Consider the following 20,155-nt stretch of genomic DNA (forward strand, 5'->3'; position numbering starts at 1 on the left):
TTTAATGTAAACTTGGAAATTGCAGCATATCAATGTCGACTATAATCAGCAGGGTATGATTCTAGTGAGGCCTGGAAAAGGGAGTGCACAGTAGTATTTGTGCTATCTAGCTAGCAGGATTCAAGAAGAGTGATTATGTACTTGGCAGACTTGAGTATTTTGACCACTCACCAAGATTAAATAATTTGCCCAAGGTCTAGTTAGTAAACACACTACTCATTCTACTTCTGTTTAGGGGCATGGAAAAAATTGTCATAATCTTATCTAATAGGGTACTAAATTACCCATTTACCATTTGGATTCAGGCACAATGAATGGTGTGTCTTGTTTTCCAGACACGTTGATAACAGGAAGGCAGTATCCTGGATAGCATCCTTGATATTTACTGCTATATATTAGTAAATTAGCACTTTCATTAACATGTCTGCCCAGAGTTCTCACATAAATCAATTTCTCTGATCTTGATGATTTTTTAGATGAACTGAAAAATTTTCGGTGTCAACCTTGAAAAGACGAGCCACAGCAACCCAATCAAGAGCAGAACATTCAGTGGAAAATGCCAGCAGGCCTTCTTCCTCTTTAGCAACCACAAACTGGTTACCACATTTCAACAATAATGTTTGTTTGAAATCCTGATGGTCCAAAAAATATGAAGAAATTAAAACTGTGTTTTACTTGCTTTACCAATGATTTCCTATCTCAGAATGTTACTGAACCAATAAAGTTAACTATTATGTGGATCTTAATTCTTACCAGTAAGAAAGAATTTTATTATATGACAGTTTTTAAGGACCTTGAGGTAAAGCATGTGTTTTTATACATAATGTCTGATATTTGATGAATATTCACCAGTCCTGCCAACACAGGGCTACATGACTGGAAACCAAGAGAAAAAAGTAGACAACAGAAACAACTCCAGGCTCAGATGTTGGAGTTAGCTGACAAACACTTTGAAATACCCATGATTAATATGATCAAGAGAGTACAGGACAGATGTAGAGAGGACAGGAGAGATAATTGCATTGGTAATTGAAATCTAATTAAAAAAAAAGATACAACTGGAAATTTCGTAACTGAAAAGTAAATTTCTGAAATGAAGTTGTAATAAAAAGGATAGACAAAAATGCAATTTGCAAATATTTGAATTCCTTCTGGGTGTAAATTAGAGAAGTACACAATTAAGAGACTAAAGACTATATAACGAACAAAGTAAAAATGTGAAAGGTGACAGATCAATAGATAATACGTGTTCTAAATGTTCCAAATGAAAAATCACTTAATTAGTTTTTACAGTAAAGCACCCGTACAACATAAGAACATGGGCGAATTGCTTAGCAAGTTTTCTCTGATGCTTAAGAATAGTATTAGATAAATCAGCACTATAAATACTTTTTTTCCCCACATAGACTTAATAAGATGGTCTTCAAACCACGAAGGTTGAGCTAGAGAAGATAAAGAGTTGCTCAGAGTGATGAGAAGAGTTACAGAACCTAATTCTTCCAGATGAATTCAGTCTCCAGACTGAGATTGATCACATTTCAGAGCACTGGGAAAATTGCAGATGTCAGTTATCTTTGCAAATCTACAGAAAATAAGAAAAGTGCCAGAAAGTTAGAGAAAGGAGAATGCCCTGGTTTTCACAAGGGGGGAAAGGATGGAATACATAATTTACAGATTGGTAAGCCCTACATTGATAATTAGTGCAGTAAGTTCATCATCGATCAAGAAGCTTGTAAGCACTTTGGGAAGAATTCCCTGATCACAAGGAGTCAACCTGATTTATGTCAAATTATACTTATGTAATGGATAGGATACTTTGTAGGCAGACCTTTCTTTGAGCTGTGTCTCTCACTACAGACTTAGGAAAAAAGTTGTGAATTAATGGTTGAAATAAAGTACTATTGGAAGTGTCTGTGATTGTTTAAAAAAACTGTCTAATCAAGCAATTGCTGAATGGGTTGGGACGTCAACTTGCCCCATAGACACTTTTATTAAAGCTCTACTTGCAGCCATAGAAGGCCTACTTATCAAATATATAGACTTAAACTTAGAAAAGATGGCTAATGTAGTAGATAGCAGGGTCAAGTTTACTTTAATAAGATGGAATCATAGGTAAAATGAAATTAAATAATAATAAATAAATATAAAGGCCCACATTTGTATATGAAAGATAAATGCTTGACCAATATAAGATGGGAGTGATCTAGCTTGGCAGGAATTGCAATGAAAATGTAATGGGAGTTGTATTTGATCACAAGCCTAATATGAATCAGCAAAGTAAAATTATTGCTAAAAATGCTAGCATAGTCTTAGGTCTCCTTGGTAAAAAATGATGTCCGCTTTGTTGTACTTTGTGTTGATGTTGTACCTCACTTTTTGGTTACATTTCATGAATGATTTTGGCAAACCATAGAAAATTCTGGGAGGGATAATTATGATGCAGAGAGAAGTGAAACTGTCTCACAAATGATGGAAAGGATTTATATGTGGTTAGCTGCCTAAAAAACTCAGATTAGACATAGCAACTGTTTTTAATGTTTGAAGGACTTACATGTGTAAGAAGAATGAAATGTGAATTTTTTTCCCCTGTGTAGCTACAGAGGGTCAGAAACAGATACAAAGACAGATTTGGCTTAACATTAAAAAAAAAAAAAAAGGTTTCTAGTAGCTGGGATTTTGTAAAAATGAAATGAGCAGTTTCATTAGGAAGATACTTGAGGCATTAAAGGAGAGTTGGAGTAGCTATTTTTTAAAACTCTGTAGAGAACTTTATCAGCCACAGGTTGATATAAAGATTCTAGGGTATTTTACAAATACAACTTAATAAAATTTAGAGTACATTTCTAAATATAATGGAGCTTCACTATGGAAAGATCTGCTATGGTATGAAATTTTTCAAAATGATGATTCATCCTAGATATTGTCTTAAGCTCCTGGAAATTTTGTAAAGACCTTGTTACATATTCTCAAAATAACACAGAACTTTTGCATGAACCTCTACTGACGTATCTGTGTAATAGTGGCAATGTTGTATTTGGATGACAGTCACTCTTTCTTCTTAGTAGTTAAAATAGTCTTCATTATATCTGTGTGGATGGAACTAGAGGGTATTATGCTAAGCGAAATTAGTCAGTCAGAGAAAGACAAATATCATATGACTTCACTCATATGAGGACTTTAAGATACAAAACAGATGAACATAAGGAGAAGGAAGCAAAAATAATATAAAAACAGGGAGGGGGACAAAACACAAGAGACCCTTAAATATGGAGAACAAACAGACGGTTATTAGAGGGGCTGTGGCGGGGGGGTGGGCTAAATAGGTAAGGGGCAATAAGGAATCTACTCCTGAAATCACTGTTGCACTAGATGCTAACTAACTTGGATGTAAATTAAAAAAAAATTAAATTAAAAAATAAATAAAAATAAATAAAAATAAATCCATCCTTACTGAAAGCATAGCCTTCATTATAAATTAATAGAAAGTCTAAGACCAAATAAGCATGTAAATGCTGGGCTTTAGGACTGTTCTAGGTTGAATAAAGCTAAAACAAACAAACAAACAAACAAAAAAACTTCCTAAACCAGCAAGGTTGATTAGCAGACAGTTGAACTTGAATTTATGATTTTGACTTTGATAGTAATCCTTGCAGAAGGTGTGACACATTTAATATCATTCTTACCATATTAATTAAATTAAGGAACTCAAGCCCTAGGTCTTGAGTTAAAAAGCTCCTGTTTAAAAATAGCTGCCACTGCTTTTCAGCTGAGTCAAACTGACGCTTGGATTCAGCATCATCCTCTTCCTTCCGTGGGATTTCAGTTTGGTAAAACTCCTTTAGGCTCTGACACTGCTCCTCTAGCTTAAAAAAATGAGAATACAAATGAAAATTAAAAACACTTAAAAACATTTTTTAAAGTTTATTTATTTATTTTGACAGAGAGAGTATGCACACGTGTGCACGTGCACAACCCCCAACACACACATGATCGGGGGAGGGGCAAAGAGAGAGAGAGAGAGAGAGAGAGAGAGAGAGAGAGAGAGAGAATCCCAAGCAGTCTCCGTGCTGTCAGTGCAGAGCCCGATACAGAGCTTGAACTCATAAACCATAAGATCATGACTTGAGCTGAAATCAAGAGTCCAATGCTCAAGAAACTGAGGTACTCAGGCACTCCTTAAAAACATTTTTAAAGAAAAATAACAGTAGATTCTAATAAAAGCCTATTTAAAAATCAAATGGAAATGACATTTCAGAATTTTTTATTTTATTTATTTATTTTTAACGTTTATTTATTTTTGAGACAGAGACAGAGCATGAACAGGGGAGGGTCAGAGAAAGAGGGAGACACAGAATCTGAAACAGGCTCCAGACTCTGAGCTGTCAGCACAGAGCCCGATGCAGGGCTTGAACTCACGGACCGCGAGATCATGACCTGAGCCGAAGTCGGACGCTTAACCGACTGAGCCACCCAGGCGCCCCGAACATTTCAGAATTTTTTAAATAGTTATTCAATATTGTCAATTAACTGAAAAGACATGCAAATCTATTTAGGTTGTTGACAGACAGGAGTACCCCTCAGTAGCAAATTAAGCTGACAAGTTTGTTACCTATAAGACCTACTTACCATAGCCAAAACCATATTTATGTATTATATATGTGCATGTTTTGCAATTGGGGACAATTTATGTCAAAGACCAGGGTGGCTCCACTTAAAGCTGAGTTTTATAATTCAGAAGAAAGACATACGACACACATACACACATACAACCAGGGAATACAAATCAGAAAGAAAGAAAGAAATATAAGCCTGTGAAAAATTATTTGTGATTATTAATCACAATTTCTAATCAGTGATAAACCAGAATAAAAAGTACAATTACTAATTTTCTGTGCAAGTATTAATATTAAGCTGCCTCAGGAGCTAATCTTACTAAGGTATATTACTTCACCTGCCTAAAATTTTATTTCCTCATTTGGTAACCAATGCTAGCAATACTAGATTATTTTAAATCACTGACTTTGATCAGAGCTTATATAAAACCAAATGCACCTGCAGAACTATGGATTAACAGGTAATTGGATAATGTAGAAATAGTAGAAAATTTTTGACACAAGCTTTTATGCATTAAATTAATATTTAATAGCCAATAGGATGAGACTGAAAGAGCAATCTAAACAGGGTGAGAAATTTCAGGCAATGATTAGTCACTATATTTTAAAGGCATTAACATCATCCTTCATCTAAATGAACTTAATAGGTGAGCCTGCAAATGTGCTCAGAAACAGTTCTATTCTCATTTCCCAATTCCACTTATTCATGCTTCTGTTTTGCTGATGCTTCTTCCCTTAGCCAAGAGTGATCTTTCCTTAATTTTCTGCTCCTACCTATGCTTCATGAGCTAGTTAAAATGCTACCTCCTCCATGGAGTCTTTTAAGATTCCCTAGTAAGAATTAAGCATTTATTTCCTTGGGTGCCCAAAGATAGTTCTGGGAGAAAGAGAACCATAAGCAAATTATCATAACACAAAAATAAGTATACACAGAGGGACCACCAACTCTACACAGAGTAGATAGGGAAGTGGCATTTGATCTGTGTCTTTCAGAATTGTCCAGGGTAAGAGGGAGTAGAAGGGGATCCCAGATGGAAGGAATAACATGTGCAAAAGCACAGGTGTGAAAACACTGACTGGTTCAGAGCATGATAAAAGCTCTTAGTGTGAGTGAAGTTCAGGTTGCATAAGCTGATCGGTTAAGAAAGAAGCTAGAGGGATCACTGTGGCAGGATAAAACTGGCCAGCAGGTTTCAGCTTGGTTTCTGCTGTAACCAACACGATGTGACAGATTCTCATTAGTGTGAAACAACCGATAGCTATCACAATGATTCAGAATCAGCATGACAACTATCAGTACTTCTATCAGTGTCAATTTGATGGGCTGTCTGTAATGTACAACTGTAAAAACATAAACTTTAATTCATCCTCTTTTTCCAACTTCTCAAAAAAGCCTTGAATGCAAGTAAGTACAGGAATTCCCTTCAATCAGTACTAGTTTATGTTTTGGATAAGTGATAAACTTTAATACTTCATCCATTTTTGGTAAAGGTATTTATACTTTGTTTCACAAATTAAATTTTTCGTAGTATCTGAATGCCAGGAGGTAATCCAATCAGATTTGCTTTAGAATGACCGTTTTCTGAAAGGAGTGTAGGGGAGAATTAAAGGAGGCAGAGAGAACAGATAGAAGACAATTTCTTTAAGCTGAGCAAGAGATGATGGGGGCTTGAACCAAGAAAGAGGAGGCACAAGTAGAGGGGAGGGGGATTCAGAAATCTTTTAGGTTGGCCCTATACATAAACAAGGGATAGCATGGCCTTTGATACATGAAAAAAAACAAAAGGGAGGAGACTGGGGATTGAACTTCAGCTTCCATGTTTACTAGCTGTTTGATCTTGGATACCTAACTTCTCAGAGTCTCAGTTTCCCCCATTTTTAAAGTAGGCATAATAGTAACTAAACATAGAAATGTTATAAGGATTAAATGAAGTCAGGAATGAAAAGCATGGGGCCTTGTACAAAACATGTGCTCCTCGAGAGAGAGAGAGGGCTCAGAAAAGACTGTGAAGTTTCTACCTTGGTCTTTTGAAAAATGACAGGGTTATTTATGCCAAAATACAGAAGAAAAACATATTTGAAAAGGAGACAACTGGTTGTGTTCAGGAGCCTATAGGAAACACAGGTCATTAGTATGATTAGAAGTTGAAAGCATTGACCTGGGGCTCAGACAGCTGGGGCTGAGAAACTGTTTTTTGTTATTGGTGAATTGAAACCATAGGTGGGGATGCAAGTTTTGCAGGGAAAGTATATAGAATGTCCAAAAGAGAGAGCACAGGTAAGAGCTCCATGATCCACCACACTTCAGGAACAGAAAACCAAATGAGGAAGAAGGAGAAGGAACAGATAAAGAAGTAGACAAGATGATGTCACTTATATGAATTATCCAAATAAAGTTAATCTATAGAGACAGAAAGCAGATCAGTGGTTGCTTGAGGCTGAGGGCTGGAAGCCAGGATTGACTAAAAATATGCACCAGGGCTCTATTTGTGGTGATGGAAATATATATATACCAACACTGGAGTGCAGTGATGCTTTGCACAACTCTGTAAATATACTCAAAATCATTACACTCTGAAGTAGGTGAATTTTACCCTATGTAAATTATACTTCAACAAATCTGTCTTTTAAAAAGTCATGGGAGGTGAGAGTGAGTTATTTAAATAAATGTGGCAGAAAGATCAAGCGGGGTGAAGACTGAAAATACACCATGTCATTTGTCAACTGGTAAGTTGCCAGGACAGAACAGGAAAGACACTAGAGGCAGTGGGGTGAGGTTTGGGGAGCAGGCAGAGACAAGAAGTGTCATCTTCCCATTATAGAAGTGCAGGTGTGAAGAGAAGGAAAAGTACAGAGTGACAGCCTTGGTGAGGGCAAGACCATTGGGCATGGATACAGACCAAAGAGAAGGAAGCAACAGAAAAAGCAGATTTGAACAATTAGAGGATGGGTCTAGCTGAAGCTACACTCTGAAGGATGTAGGTGTGTACAGGGAGAGACTGATGACTGATTTGTGTTAGGCACAAATAGAGACTTCATGTTATTGGCAAATGGAGGATGAGTGAACATGTCAATAGGTTTGGAAGTCCAAGGAGGTCAAGACAGTTAGGCTTGATGGTCTTGTTTTTTTCAGTCACATATGAGGAATAGGCATTGGCTGAGATTTAGGGATGGAAACTGGAGTAAGATGTTTGAGAATTGCTACTGAATGGGCACCAACTAGGGAGTATATGGGGGACCTAAGCAGAGACCCACAAATTGTAATGGTACCAATCAGCACAACAGTATGATTTTCCACAGGAGTGACTGAAAGCTTGGAAGTGGAAGCTGAGTACATAGAGTGTTGTGCTGATCTAGAATTGGGAATTGGCAGCGTAGGTCAGGGTAGAAGGCAGGGAGTTGACAGCATGGGGAGCAGGCTGGAAATGAGTAAGCAGGAGCTGGTGAGGAGAGAAGGCCACCCTGAGGGGGTAGGAGGGCGACAGACTGAGGAGCACTGCCAAGATGAGAAGGACAGAAGGCTCCACCAGGGTGGAGAACAGATTTGGTGAAGGCAGGGAGGATGAAAGGGCATGAGGTCCTTCTGAGAACATGTTTCTTACAAAGCTAAGGTTCCAGCCCTAGAGAGACTCCTGGTTATGAAGGCCAGGGTGGCCATGGAAATAGATGCTGAACTAGAAGCCAAGCAGGTGCATTTTGGCAATGAAGACACAGAAAACAGCCCTTCTTTGTACTTTCTCCACCATTTCAAGTTTCAAGCAAATATGTTCATCAACTGGATAATCCTGTCAATTGTAATACCTTTGCCCCAAACCATGAGGGTTCAGGGCTAAGAAATGACAAAAGGAGGAGGAGAGAGGTGGAAAAGGTATTACCTGAGATTTGCAGGGACCGGGCATGGCCTTTCTCCAGAGTGGTGAGAATTGAGAACATTGCAAAATGAGAACTGATGGAGGAAATGTGCTTAGACAGGACGGTGGCCGTAGGAGGCTAGGGTGTCAGTGGGAAAACTGAAATCGAGCATGCTCCCTAACTTCGGTTGGCTCTACCTCCTGCTAGGCCAGTACCCACCTCCCTGAAAGCAGCAGGGTCTGTGTGCACCTGTGTGCACTGCCACCAGAGTTAAATGAGGTGGGACCCTAGCACTTTTCCATTACTGATGTCATGTTCCAGAGACTGAGACCTTTGAGAGAGGGAATCTTGGCCTACTAGACAGGATTTTACAGAGTCTCTGGTACAACCCTATCAAAATAGTGCCTCAGAGGAAGCTCTCAGAGAAAACTCGTTAAAAGGCATCAAACAAGACAGATCTGAGAGTGGACCCAAACGCCCGTAATTTCTGATTCTGTATATGTATTTTAAATGAATCACACTAATTGCTCGAGTATTCAAAAAGATCCATGGTAGAAGGCAACTTATTTTTAAATAATTTTGTTCTATGTTTAGGATATTGTAAATGTTTGTAGGCCACAGTAGAAAGTGTTCCGATACAACCACTTTGCTTATTTGTGAACATATCTACACCTACACACTTGCATTATTTTTTAGTAAAACAACTTACTCTTTGAGTCCTTGTATGGTGCCCTGGAGAATAAAGAGCTCGTAAGTGAGTACATGCATGGGACTGGAGGACATGGACCCACCCACCAGGGCTTCCATCCCCAGAGAAAGCAGGAAGATGGGCAGAGGCCACCTTGCTGAAGAAGGTCAGCATATAGGCACTGTACCTCCTCTGATGACTTTAGAAATGCCACATAAGTTTGCAGGACTTGTGACCTGGAGCTGATGCTTCGCCCAAGTATTTTTAATTCTTCCTCTAGCCATTTAGCTTTAGAAGAAAGCAATGCCACTTCGTCAGGTTCAAATTCATTTTTCTCTGTCATAAGTTTTGTAGCTGCTTCTAATTCTTGTGCTGTCTCCTATGGAAGCCAAGCACAGGGGGTCAGAAGCTGACAGGGGAATCATGAACATTCACATTTCATTACCTGCTGTACACCATCTATTACAATTATTAATTGGACTCAGACCAGCTCTCCTCAATGAAAGAAAGGCACAACTTTCAAAATTAAAAAAAAAAAAAGAAAAAGTCATCTTAAAATGAAAACCATTTCAAACCATTCTCTCAGCTCCACTGAGAGAATGTCAGCTCCACTTCTTATTTAGAGCATTTATTTTCTGTGTCACAAATAGAAGAAAGGTTAGTATGAAAAGTTACAAAACCAAATGGCAGATATGTTTTAAATAATTTATATAATAATTATACACGAGAATGGCTTTATGAATTTAACAATAGCTCTAGCAAATACTTAAACTAATTTTGTTATACAAGAGATGGCAAGTTAATAGAAATTGTTTACTCCTTTTTTAATTTATAAAATAATGGCATGTCAATTATGCAGTCTTATTTAAATCTCGATCTAGAAGAGTTTTTAAACAAGTGTAGGGGAAATGTTACATATGAAATCTAAACAGCCTAAAGGGTTACTCTTCTGTGTTTTGTTTTGGGTGCAATTTCTGGCAGTAAAATCTCACTGATAAAATGGATAAACAGGTATTGTAGACATTACATATACAATTGACCCAGAAAGAACCATGTAAAATTTTACATGAGACTAAGCTAGGAATCAAGCAAAAACCAAAGAAAAAAGCTTCACTGTCATTACAGCAAGGAGGAATTGCTTCCCTGCTTGTATTTAATATGCTTCTCAAGTACTCCATTGAATGAAGCTAATTTTCATTTCCAAGTGTTGCATCCAGATAGCACTCTGGGTAGGAGGAAGCAGGGGAGTTTCTCCCCACGTAATTTCCTTGTTCCTTCTAAAATTTTGAAAATAAAACAATGAAATTGAATTCAGACATACGTTTTATTTTAAACATTTTAAATAATGAGTAAAAAACACTCCATTAAAAAAAATCGGCTTGTCTGTGACTTCCCGAACATGATGAAGGTCCTTTGGCTTAGAACGAATGGAGTAACAAGGCCATTGCCTACTGACTTGGGTGAGCCAGGAGAGGCGCTAGACTCACCTTCCTAAACACCCGTTGGGGCAGACTGGGACTCAGGGCAGATGAGAGCCACTAGCTAGAATATTTGAACTAAGTGTCATGTGAAAGGGGTAAGGGGAAGCTAGAGAAGATGTTAAGAAGAGGAGGGTATTTTCTGTCCCTGAACATTGGGTTTGCAAACAAGATTGTGTTTTTATTTGCTTTCTGGAATCTTGCATTAATGCATGTTGCTTCTGGTAATTTTCTTGTGTAACTTACTCTAGCAGAAAATCACAAATAGTCTTAGAGAAGCACTCTCCCTTGCCTCCTCTGGCCTCCCAAAAGGAGTTGCTAACATCTCCCAGGCAAGGAAAAGGGGCCAAATGAGTGTTTAATACCAGGTTACAAAGTTTTAGTGAGCTCAACACCCTAATAAATGCACATTGAAGTATAAGTAATTTAGATGCACACAATAGAAGTTTTAAGCCATTATTTGCCACAATATTTAGAATTATAACCCTCAAAAGAGCTAGCATTAAGTTCTATAACCACTGAATATAAAGAAAAGAAATCATATTTATAAAATCATAACCACAATAATAATTCCTATTTAATTTACCTTAGCTTGAATATCTAGTTCCAAATATTTACTCAAAATCTTCCCTGATTCAGAAAGGCTGGAACCGACATCCATTGCATTGGAAAGTACTGGACTGATTTTCTGAATTGACGTTTCCACCTTTACCAATAAAGAATATATTGCAGTGTTAGTAATATATATTTGCATACATGTTTGCATATGTATAGAAAACATAAATTCTACCCCACATTCCCATTGTATTTTAAGTGGGTATACCAATTTTCATCTAAAAACAGTTTTAAATATTTTAGAATTTTGTGTTTAAATTAATAATGTTGCTCTTCATATGACATAATACTATTGACCCACCAACAGAGGGCATATAGACATACATTTATTAACAGACATGTATTTTATTAACAGCAATGAGATATAAATAATCATCCATATCTTCTAAGAATTTATTATCTATATTTCCTAGAATGGATAATGCACTTGCTAACACATCAGCAGAGATGAATTTATCTTATTAATTAACTCACAATCATCTACTGTAAGTTGAATGGGGCCCAGCTTATAGGCACATCTTGAAGTAAAGGTCCAAGGCCTGGGTATCCTATGGGTCGCTATATTTAGGGACACTGGGATAGCACCAAACCCTGTATATGTGACAGTAAAACACAGGGACATGCTTAGGCCATTTAACTGATGAACGTGGGGGACTATGACTTGATTTCCAGTACACATGAATCAATGAAAAAGTAGGCTTTAAAGGGTTCTATTCCATCCAAGTTGCGTTCTTCATCTCCTGGTTCTAACTAGAGTCCATGCTTTCCATTGTCAAATTGGTCTGAATTGGCAGAAAGACAAAGAGCAACAGTTGTCTGAGTTCCTACTGTGTTGCCCACCACCACCAAATTAGCTTGAGTCTCAAGCTCTAGAGAATGTGGCACCACAGCTGCTGCCATATTTGGAATCTCTCTGGACCCAGGCATCAGAACAAGTCTCAAATTCCCAAGTTGCTTGATCAATAACAGGTGGGAAGGCAATTTAGACAGAGACACAGTTAATTAATGCCCTCTCCCGTGAGGCCTACTAATTCTACTTGTTTGAGTCAGGCACAGGAGTCCACTGTATCGGATGAAGACATCATTGAAAATCTGAGACCCAGTGTGGGTATCAAGGTTCATTAACATTAATGTCATTGAGATATTACTAGTTTTTGCTGTATGTCCCAGCTACAGATAATTAATTTTTTAATTTAGTCAAATAGTAGTTGCCTGGTTTTCTTCCTCTTTGAAAACAGGAAATAAAGTTTTCCTGTACTAAGCCATTGCCTCCACTCTGAGAAGATTTTCACATCTATGTTTTTATTCAGAATGGCCATGTCCTTTGTACTGGTCTAGTTCAATAAAGTATGATAACAACAATTTGTTCTGGAAATCTCTGAGACAACATTTTTGGTATTTATCTGCTGTCCTTGTGTTGTACAATACCATGTTACTTGAAATTTGTGCATATTAGAACTGAACCATGTTCCAATATGGTGTTCCAACACCAAACCATGTAAAACAAGGACACACAATCTCAACATGCACACATTTCAGTTCTGCATAAGGCAAAAACTGCCTTTGTGTACCTGTGTTCAGGGCTGGCATGGCAGGTAGGATTACATGTCAAGTTTTAGCAACCTGGGACAGGAATGGTTGATGAGCAATAGTGAAGTACAACTCTATGCCGTTCAATTATAAAACCCAATGAGGAACCTAAGAGAAGCCAAAGAAGACCCACCACTATCTGCCCCCCATGCACCCCATGCTGCGGTTGCCATACCATCTAGTAACAGCAGGTAAGGAGTTGCATCTAATTAGTAGCTAAAGGAGGACACATTTAAGAAACTACCTTCTTCAGGTGGCCCTCCACTGAGGCAGTTAATTGCTGTTTCTTAAGAGCAAATTCCTTGTGCGCTGAACACTGTTTGGTCAGATGGTCCACTCGTCTCTGAATGCATCCCATCATCTCATGGACTCCGGTTATCTGAGAGCTGAATGGAACCAGTCAGCTGTTAGTTCACTCTACCTTGATACAGAAGCCCCAGGAGCAGGGAACATTTGAAAGTGGATCTGCTCTTTCAAGATAGGGATGAGATGATAAAAGTTATCAAGCTTCAGGCTTTAGGATAACAGAAGTTAAGTAAAACCAAATTATGTTCCTTTGTTTAAATCAGTTGGTCCTGAGGGAAAAGATGAGTTATGGGTTTTTGCAACCAGGTCTAGTATTTTCTAAAGGTTTACTTTTTAATATTTCTCTAAAATATTTTGAGAACCCTATGGCAAAAAACACAGTATGTTTGCCAAGAGTTTTCCTGGGGGTATTATTTAAAAGCTTCATTTATCTAAAGATGCTCTTCGAATAGAAATGTGGATCAACCAATTAACAAGCCATTTACTAATCCAATAGGGTAAAATATTTATGTAACACAAAGTTCCTTGTTCTCAATGATTACAAATGCTCAAGGCTGTATTCATTAAATGAAAACCAAGTTATCACCAACAATTAGGAATCTAGTGTACTTGTTCATAAAAAAGAGACTAAGCCTCATATTGTCATTTTTCACCTGTGTACTGGTTTCAGGAGAAAGAGAAAAGTGACACGAGATCTCATAAAATGCACATGCCCTTAAAACAATACATGACCTTAGAGCTGGATCCCATTTGCTCTAGTCTAAAGATAAATTAGCAAGTTTCCTAACCACGTCCAATTTAGGCCTACCAGCAATGCAAGACAATGAACAAACACTGTTGATGGAGTGAGCACCTCTTAATTTTCAACCTACCCCTAAGACAGAGCCTCTCCTACTATGTAAGAAATTTTTAAGTCTTTAACTTTGTGTCAGTCATTTCCTTCAAATACTAACAAAGATGAACACGATACCTCTTAAATTTAATTACCCAGAGTTAAAAAAGATCTTGGAGCAAGGTACAGATTTCAGTAATTTTTACCTCAAATAATTAATTTATGACTCTGTAAAAACAAATTTAATTAGTAATGAAATGAGGGCAAGATCCCAAATGACTGAGAGGTAAAGTAACAATAAAGCTGCCAAAGGGGTGAGGGTTCATCGGGCAGCTTGAGAATCTTGTCAGATGTGCGTGGGATTCATGTATGTCCTGGGGATTCCACTGAAGCCCCAGAGAAGTTTAATTGGGGGAAGAAAATGAAACCACTGTGAGAAATCTTATTCCTCACACATAATATTCCACAGATGTTACACTTAAAACAATTAGTTTTGCATTTTAACAACTCAGGGATGGTGAAGAGTATAATCAAGAAATCAGGAGAGTTTCACAGAAATAATTCTAGTGATACCTAAAGTCCACAAATTTTGTAAATAAAAGCAGTATACTGGTAATACCAACTATAGTTTGACTTTAGACTTTGGGACATTCTATACTAAAAAAGCACTTAAAAGCCCAGTTGTCCTATATAAGTTCCAATATAAGTTGTCCTATATAAGTTGCATATTCTCTGTAGAATATGCAAATCTGGAATGAGAAAGATAAATAAAAAAGACAAGTGAAAAACCAGCAGCAATGTAGAAAGAAGGTACAGAGAACAGTTTGTGAAAGTAAATGTGTAACTGAGCACTTTTTAATGTTTGAAGGCAGCATTTTTAATGTTTGTGACAAGGCAGCATTTTTAATCTTTGAAGTAGTCTCTTTTCTAATTTTCATAGCTACCTTATGATCTGGGTATAATTGATATCTCCACTTTGCAGATAAGCAAACTGAGAAACGGGAAGGCTCAGTAACTTCTCCAGATCACCATTATTAAGTGGCAGAGCTGGGGTTTGAGCCTTTTATCTGACCTCAGAGTCCACACATGACCTCAGAGTCTTGACACATGACAGAGGGTGGGAGGGTATTCGTCCTCTAAAATTTCACTTTCTCTGGAGTTGACTGTTGGGGAAACAGGATTAGCCTGGCTGGCATGGCATGTTCTTTTGAAATTGGCAGACTTCTCTAAGGCAACGTCTGCTTGTAGTTTGCGAAGTGATCACTAGAGGGGCACTTGTCCAAGTTCACGTTTTAAAGGGACCTCTAGCACAGAGGACAGAAATGAGGAAACAAAACCAGGTTAAGCGTTCCTTTTGTAAAAATATTGCTCTTTAGCAACTTACAGTTTTAATTTAGATGAATCATAACCAAGAAAATACAATCTCTCTTTGTCTTTGGAAGGACCATTCATTTTCGATTTTTCACTGATCCAGATTAGGTCTCATTTTGTGGTAATGTGTGTCTTACTGTATATATCTATTACACTATAAATTCTTTAAGGGAAAAGACAACATTCTTTTCACTCATATATCAAATATCTCCTGCAGTGCTAAGCACAGAGCCTTGTTAGTAGATCAATGTATATTTCCAAATGAAATAAAATACACTTTAATCAAAATTTAAGGGACGAGAAGACAAAGAAAAACATATGCACAGATAGTTACTGTATAAAATGTCACTAGTCCCCACTAGGTTTCAAACAATGATGACTTTGCTCTTTGCTCATTTACAGTAGTTTTGGGCTATCCAAAGACTGACTAAATTCTTCTTTGATGTTTAGCATTTATCATTAGGTTGACTGATACATCTTCTCTATTTAAAGCCTTAGAGGGGCCCACTGAATCTCCTAGGTCTGCTGTTATTGCCTGTCCAGTGTGCACTCCACTTTTACTTGTGGCATGGACCCTTTCCTCAGTATGAGGAGTTCTGAATTACCCTAGCCAGCTCTGGTTTTCCTTTCCTTACGTCAACTAGATCATTTGTCTGATCAAGCATTAATCTCTTCCCTTTCCTGGATTCCCAATGGGCATATATCTGTCAGAACTCCAACCCTAGTAACCACTCCCTCTCCATTCTTTCTTGCTGAAAGCCTAATGTGTGGGTTACAACCAGCTCTGATTCCATCAGTCTCAGTTAGAAATTTTAAACACTGATTCCAGACTTTTCTTTTGAACATTCCAGAACATTTTAAAACATGTATAGCATGCATATTGGCAATTTCCTCAGAGCCTGAAAAGCAGATGGTTTGATCAAAGGAAAAATATGACCTCACTCTCTGCCAGCAATTCTTACGTGAACTGAAAATAAATTACTAGAATTCCATCAGTCACTCAGGAATGAGTCTTATTACTTGACAGTAATATTAACTAAATGACAGGGTAAGAACTGAGGGAAGATAACAGAAACTTGGACAAAGTGCCCTGTCATTTCATTCTGATTCTGAAGCCACACTACTTAGGTGCTGCCTGACTGGGTGGATAGGGGCCAACCGTGGACTTCTGGGTCTAACAACCTGTGGCTCTATAATTTGCTTTGTATCTAATGATTGATCTTTGGGCTTCCTCTATTAAGAATGGATTAGATGGTGCCTGTCTGTAGCATGAACATGAGGTATACCAGATTATTCCTGATGTTGACTTTGACTTTTCCAAACATCACAGATACTCAGAAATGACAGACTGTGAGGGCTTCTGCAGACATTTGTCAGAAACTCCATCATGGCTGCGTTACTCCCTTATTCACTGAGTCAGTAGAAGAGAGGGAAGGGGGGAAGGAACATGACTGACTTTTTTTTTCTAAAGAGCAGAGACATATTGACTCCTGGCTCAAAAATAGACAGTTCTATTTGTTGTTCAGAAGCAGTTGCCCCATCTCTGCATCTGTCGCAAATTGGGGCTGGAGGAAGGGAGCAATTCCCAATGTTAATGTGTTCTCATGGTTCTTTCTGGAGGACAGCAAGTTGCTTTCAAACCTTTCATAAATTACTATTGGCAGCCCATCTGGATTAGGAGCTGAACCAGATGGTAAGTACTTGACAGCTTACTCTCTCATCCGAAGGAATCAGCTGATCATAGTTTTTCTTTTTTGTCTATGAACAAATTATACTCTGAAAATGGGGAAAAATATTTTCCTTATCCATAGCTTGCTGCAGGGACCCAAACAGTGCCCTTTCATGTTTATGATCTTTATTTTGGAGGAAATAATGCCTACTCTCTGGTTTTTATCCCTACTTTGAAAAAAGTGCTATTCATACTGTAGAAGTGAAATGTATGTCTTTACAAATTTTTTTTCTGACCCAAGTTATACTGCCAATCCCCCACCACCAAAATGTAGATAAGTGAGGCTTAAAGTACAGGTCTCCTGGGTTCTGGTCCAGATGCTTGCAGAGATAGCCACAAGCTCCAGTCCTAGGAGGACACAGCAAAATATGTCCTGTGTGAAGGGCACCATAGCTAGGATTCTACCTGAAATCAAAAGGGATGGTGTTCTCTCTCCTTGCAAAAGAAGGTTGAAAAACGCTATAGCCAACTGGTACTGAGGCCAAGAATCAGACACATCAGGGGAGTCAGGAAGCCCACCCCACCTTCCGCTGCATCTCTAGAAACCACAGCATCTCTGCGGGTGGCCCTGATCAAACAGCACAGGCTAGACTGGAGACACTGAATGCAGGTGGAAGCTACTTCAAAGCTTGTAAGGAGGGAAGAGCAGAGAGGAGAGAAGAAAGCAGGGAAAATAACCCTTCTCCTCCAGGTGAGAGTACAATGTAAAATTTCAAGACACATGAGGAGTATAAATCTTAAGAAAAGACATTCAACAATCAAGAAAGAAGTGTACTCAATCTGAAACAAAGCAAGTAGCACAATCTGAAAATGACTTCAACATAACTGAGATCATTAGAAAGACAAAGAAAAAACCAACACCCATAATAAAAGAATAAGAAACTCTGAAACAAAAACAGAACTAAAACAAAAATAGATATAAAAAATGAGTTAGAAATCCCAGAAACAAAATCAATATGGTTATGAAAACTGGAGAAAAAAATCAACAGAAGAGATCAATGTGAGGGAGTCAATGAGAGTAAGATGCAAAGAGGATAGGTCAGAGTCCTGGAAGACAGACCCAGAGGCCCCAGCATTCTCTGCCAAGAGTTAAAGGAGAAGAGAAAAGAGGGAATAACAACAAATCAATATTTAAAGAGATAATTGCTGAAATTTTTCCATAATTGATGACACAAATCCTCAGATGAAAAGGGCATGGCAAGAACTAAAGAGACCAATATTCTCATTTAAGATAATTTGGAAAATATGAAATTACATTTTAATGTGTTTCTTTCTAAAAAAATGTTTCTCTTTACAGCCCTTTTCTCCCTCCAAAGTTAGAATGGTGCTCTCTACACACCTGCTTCGCCCACTTAACATTATATGGTAAGGATACTCTCTGTCTTCAAATAATCCTCAAAAACACACTTTCCATATTGGCTCAGAATATTCCATGATGTGCCTGCCCTCAAACTATTTGAACATTTCCTCATTTTCTGGAAATATTTAGGTTGTTTTTCAGGTTTGCACTATTCTAAACAGCACCATGATGGGCATTTTATTCATAAATAGGCCCACTCACTTTTCTCCCTTACTCTTTCCTGTGTTGTTGTTGTTTTTCTCTCTCTCTAATATGAGAGGACTTCTTTTCAGTCATCCATCACACATATTTCTGCCTCTTTAGTCGGAGTTTCTCTGTGGACTCCATAACCCCAGGCCTTCTTCCTCTGGCATTCTTGCTACTTCCACATCACACCATCAACAGCATACATGAACAAATTCACACTGTAATGAATGACTCCTAGATATTTGACAAGAACCTAATCTAATTACTTCCAGATGCAAGGGAAAGTGTGAACTTAGGATGTCTTCCGTACTAACAGTTTCAGAATTATAAAAGCATTGACAATGTTACCAGGCCCAGCTTACAGTTACAACATTTACTCAACCCCTAAAAGGAACAATTTAATATACACTTGAAAATATTTGGAAAGTGGCTGAGTTAACAATTACCTTAAGAACTCAACTTTGTAATATCCTAAATTTCAGTATCTGACATTTACCATCTAAATGCATTATCAAACTTGTTTTAGTTTTCTTTTAAGTTATTTTAAGTCCTTAAATGTTTGGTAGAATTCCAGTAAATACAACCATAGATAACTCTACCAGGAAAAGGAAACTTCTGTTTTTTGTTTCTTTGTTTTGTTTTGTTTTGTTGGAGGGTGGGGATTGTTTTTGTTTGTTTTCCACTTAGGATCTTTTAAAATATTTTTACTATGATAAAATCTTTCTTTTAATATCATCCCAGCACCATAACATTTCAAATCAAGCCACCTAGTTTGTAAATACTAAGATAAGGAACATAAAAAAGGTTTCCTACATGATTGACCTTGAAGGCTGACCTGAAAATGATGTCATGAGCTAGGAGGGGAGACAACACTGTTACAAATCCAACAACTAAAGAATGATTCAGAACACCACAGAATGAAGAGTGAAGCCAGGAGGTAGAGCTGACTAATACAAAGGAATTCAAAAAGTATTGTATGGTAGATACTGATTCTGTTCATCCTGGCTAGATGCAGAGCCTTCATCCATGTCAGATTATCAAATTCAACAGTGGCCTTCTCAAGTCCTTCCCTTGACCTATCCTGATCCTAGAAGCTAGAGATTGTGTCTCCCTTCTCTGAAGAGGTGGCCCCAACACCCACTGTCCCCATGGTTTCCTCATGCCTTATGCACACTCCCTGGATGTGTTATTCCCTGACTAGCCTCTAGTAACATTCTTGAGATTCAGGGCCAGGTTTATATATCTTTGACTACCCTTGAAGCTTGGTGCTGGCATGTCAATGTGATGCCTATATGTACACTGAACAACTTTTTAAATAAACTGAAAGAAAAAACTTTGCAGGGAAGGGCAGACTTGAGTTGAAGCTAGCAGATAGGTGGAGTACATTGTCACATTTTAAGCATGCTAGAATAAAAAAAGAATCCACGTGATCAGGCTTTTTGTTATTGATTAAAGTTTAATGAAAGGAGTAGACAGAGAGCTAGCAAACTGACATAGTGGTTCAGACCTGCATTCTAGTACTCACTTTACCTCTT

The 20,155-nt window shown here is 37.9% G+C and overlaps 1 protein-coding gene across 8 annotated transcripts in view; it reads right to left on the minus strand.

Moving 5' to 3' along the window:
* CCDC141 (coiled-coil domain containing 141) overlaps nucleotides 1-20,155 on the minus strand; it is a 227,767-nt gene that overhangs the window by 48,259 nt on the left and 159,353 nt on the right. For 5 of the 8 annotated variants that reach the window (XM_019838320.3, XM_019838318.3, XM_019838317.3 and 2 more), the window contains 4 exons: nucleotides 13,081-13,222; nucleotides 11,218-11,337; nucleotides 9,341-9,532; nucleotides 3,684-3,863 (listed from right to left, as the gene is read on the minus strand). In XM_019838320.3, the coding sequence (XP_019693879.3) occupies nucleotides 3,684-3,863; nucleotides 9,341-9,532; nucleotides 11,218-11,337; nucleotides 13,081-13,222 (634 nt within the window). Of the gene's footprint in view, nucleotides 1-321; nucleotides 633-665; nucleotides 1,583-3,683; nucleotides 3,864-9,340; nucleotides 9,533-11,217; nucleotides 11,338-13,080; nucleotides 13,223-20,155 lie in introns of those variants that run through there. The other 3 variants (XM_045034076.1, XM_019838322.3, XM_019838319.3) reach the window with 3 other exon arrangements.

The sequence above is a fragment of the Felis catus genome, chromosome C1, assembly GCF_018350175.1.
Source record: "Felis catus isolate Fca126 chromosome C1, F.catus_Fca126_mat1.0, whole genome shotgun sequence".
NCBI lineage: Eukaryota > Metazoa > Chordata > Mammalia > Carnivora > Felidae > Felis > Felis catus.